The sequence below is a fragment of the Salvelinus namaycush genome, chromosome 2, assembly GCF_016432855.1.
Source record: "Salvelinus namaycush isolate Seneca chromosome 2, SaNama_1.0, whole genome shotgun sequence".
Lineage (NCBI taxonomy): Eukaryota > Metazoa > Chordata > Actinopteri > Salmoniformes > Salmonidae > Salvelinus > Salvelinus namaycush.
The window spans coordinates 1,827,149-1,830,658 of NC_052308.1; the positions used below are offsets into that span (position 1 = coordinate 1,827,149).

The following is a 3,510-nucleotide window of genomic DNA, read 5'->3' on the forward strand; positions in this document are numbered from 1 at the left end:
TGTAACTAGTGTTGTCAGGGTGCTAGTTATAACCTGTAAATAGTTTTGTCAGGGCCCTAGTTATAATCTGTAACTAGTGTTGTCAGGGCCCTAGTTATAATCTGAAACTAGTGTTGTCAAGGCCCTAGTTATAACCTGTAACTAGTGTTGTCAGGGTGCTAGTTATAACCTGTAACTAGTGTTATCAGGGCCCTAGTTATAACCTGTAACTAGTGTTGTCAGGGCCCTAATTTTAACCTGTAACTAATGTTGTCAGGGCCCTAGTTATAACCTGTAACTACTGTTGTCAGGGCCCTAGTGATAACCTGTAACTAGTGTTGTCAGGGCCCTAATTTTAACCTGTAACTAATGTTGTCAGGGCCCTAGTTATAACCTGTAACTACTGTTGTCAGGGCCCTAGTTATAACCTGTAACTAGTGTTGTCAGGGCCCTAATTTTAACCTGTAACTAATGTTGTCAGGGCCCTAGTTATAACCTGTAACTGGTGTTGTCAGGGCCCTAGTAATAACCTGTGACTAGTGTTGTCAGAGACCTAGTTATAACCTGTAACTAGTGTTGTCAGGGTGCTAGTTATAACCTGTAACTCGTGTTGTCAGTATGCTATTTATAACCTGTAACTAGTGTTATCAGGGCCCTAGTTATAACCTGTAACTAGATTTATCAGTGTGCTATTTATAACCTGTAACTAGTGTTTTCATGGCCCTAGTTATAACCTGTAACTAGATTTGTCAGTGTGCTATTTATAACCTGTACCTAGTGTTATCAGGGCCCTAGTTATAACCTGTCACTAGATTTGTCAGGGTGCAAGTTATAACCTGAACTAGTCTTGTCAGAGTGCTAGTTATAACCTGTAACTCGTGTTGTCAGCGTGCTAGTTATAACCTGAACTTGTCTTGTCAGGTCGCTAGTTATCACCTGTAACTAGTGTTGTCAGGGCCCTAGTTATAACCTGTAACTAGTGTTGTGTAGGGTCCTAGTTATAACCTGTAACTAGTGTTGTGTAGGGTCCTAGTTATAACCTGTAACTAGTGTTGTGTAGGGTCCTAGTTATAACCTGTAACTAGTGTTGTGTAGGGTCCTAGTTATAACCTGTAACTAGTGTTGTGTAGGGTCCTAGTTATAACCTGTTACTAGTGTTGTGTAGGGTCCTAGTTATAACCTGTAACTAGTGTTGTGTAGGGTCCTAGTTATAACCTGTAACTAGTGTTGTGTAGGGTCCTAGTTATAACCTGTAACTAGTGTTGTGTAGGGTCCTAGTTATAACCTGTAACTAGTGTTGTGTAGGGTCCTAGTTATAACCTGTAACTAGTGTTGTGTAGGGTCCTAGTTATAACCTGTATCTAGTGGCCAGATGTTTTCATGGTCAGCCCACATGGATGGTCAGGAGAAGCTCTTGACACTAACCACAATCTCTCTCTCTCTCTCTCTCTCTCTCTCTCTCTCTCTCTCTCTCTCTCTCTCTCGTTGTGACTAAATGATTCTTACCTTCCAGGTTGTGTTTGTGTTCGGTGGAGTAGGCCTTGCCGATCATGGTCCATACCGGCTTCAGACACCCAAACAGTCCCTCCAGAAACCCTCCACTTCCTCCCGACAGCAGCCTCACATCCTCAGCCTGGCTCCGCACCGCTCCTCCCTCCGCATCCTGACCCTCTCCCTCCATCCTACCCCCTCCCTCCCCGTTCTCATGGAGCTTCAGCACACTGTTGGCAAAGTGCTCCTGCTGCTCCTCGCTAGGCGTGGGGCTGTGGCCCCCACAGGTATGTTCACCGTTATGACCTCCACCTCCCCCGCCGTCGGGCTCCGGGGCACCCCCGGTGTCTATAGATAGTACGTTCCGTAGGACACACTGGGTGGGGGTCAGATCCATCTCAGGGGTGCAGGCGGGGGTATCGTCCAGCCGGCCCCTGAAGGTAGGGGTGTGTTCTGAGAGGGGGGTGTTGAACCCGGAGAGAGAAGGGGACGGGGCGCGGGACTCTGTGATACAGGCCATGGGGAGCTGTGGTCAGGGGAACAGGAAGAACCCCGGGACTGTTGATCAGTCAGGGCCAGTGACGAAGCAAGACCTGTAGGAGGTGAGCAAAAAAGGTAACCGTGGTTACAGATTATCTGACGAAAGCTTCCATTTTTCTTCTATATGAACACCTTGGTGAAATATACACAGTAGCTATAACTAAAACACGGACGTCAGGGTTTAAATGAAAGAGATTTTGTGTGTTACCACATCAATGGTGGCCTCCGATTACTGTGGTCAACCATGTCAAGGCTGGCCAATGCTAACAAAACAATAAAAGAGAATTCTCTTCTTTTCATAATCATGGGCCAGTAAACGAAAGGTTGCTCGATCGAATCCCCGAGCTGACTAGCTAAAAATCTGCCGTTCTGCCCCTGAACAAGGCAGTTAATCCACTGTTCCCCGGTCGCCGAAGACGTGGATGTCGATTAAGGCAGCCCTCCACACCTCTCTGATTCAGAGGGGTTGGGTTAAATGCGGAAGGCACATTTCAGTTGAAGGCATTCAGTTGTACAACTGACTAGGTATCCCCCTTTCCTTTTGTTTCCTCTCACATCCTCCTACTACATCTCCGGGAAATCACTTTCTAGATAACTACTATGCTAATCGGCACCAGAACTTGTGTTGCTGTTAGTAACGAGAGAGAAGAGAGAAGAGAGAGTCGAGTGGCTGCTCTAGAAAGCCTGTTTATGTCCCCAAGGACAGACATCCCCCACAACAGATCCAGGAGAAGAGGAATACATTGTCCTCTCACAGACGACTGCTGTTTTAAAAAAATATATTTTTATTATTGCTAATGATACAATGTTATAACAAAACTGCAGTGACACATTGGTATAACAACAGCTCCTTGCTAGAGAGCTGTGTTCAACAAAATAATAATCTGACTATACCTGAATATCAAGGCCAGTGTGTTATACTAGCTACTATAACACACACAACACTCATCTCATTACAACATTTCATATATATATATATATATACCACATCAATTGTGCATGTATTTGCATGGAGTTATATATCTATTATATATATATATATATATATATATATATATATATATATATATATATATATATTTATATAACTCCATGCAAATGTTTAGCACAATGGGACAAGATTCTTATGATTCTGACGAGACTTGTAAATGGAATTTCATTTCCCTGACATTTTCCTTTATCCCTGTTCAAGAGAAATCCTCAGAGAGAGCATTACAATTTGACGGTCAGTGGCTGAAATAGTGAAATACTACAACATGTATCTAGGCCTGGGTGACTCCGTTGCATGAACACAGGTTGCTTCATTGCTAGGGCCTAGAGTCTTGTTGGCAGAAGAAAAACAAAAAGGTTAACTTCAGAACCATGGATAGCGCCATTAAGGGGGAACGAAATGCACATACTCCCGGCCCTATTCAGCCTCACAACCTGTAGTACATGGTGAATACAACCTGTAGTACATGGTGAATACAACCTGTAGTACATGGTGAATACAACCTGTAG

The 3,510-nt window shown here is 44.0% G+C and overlaps 1 protein-coding gene across 1 annotated transcript in view; it reads right to left on the bottom strand.

The window, feature by feature from the left end:
- The window catches only part of LOC120020134 (mitogen-activated protein kinase kinase kinase 12-like), a 38,168-nt gene extending 36,178 nt beyond the window's left edge, over positions 1–1,990 (bottom strand). The window contains exon 1 of the mRNA XM_038963607.1: positions 1,486–1,990. Coding sequence (XP_038819535.1) covers positions 1,486–1,990 — 505 coding nt within the window. The remainder of the gene's footprint in view (positions 1–1,485) is intronic.
- Positions 1,991–3,510: the final 1,520 nt, after the last annotated feature.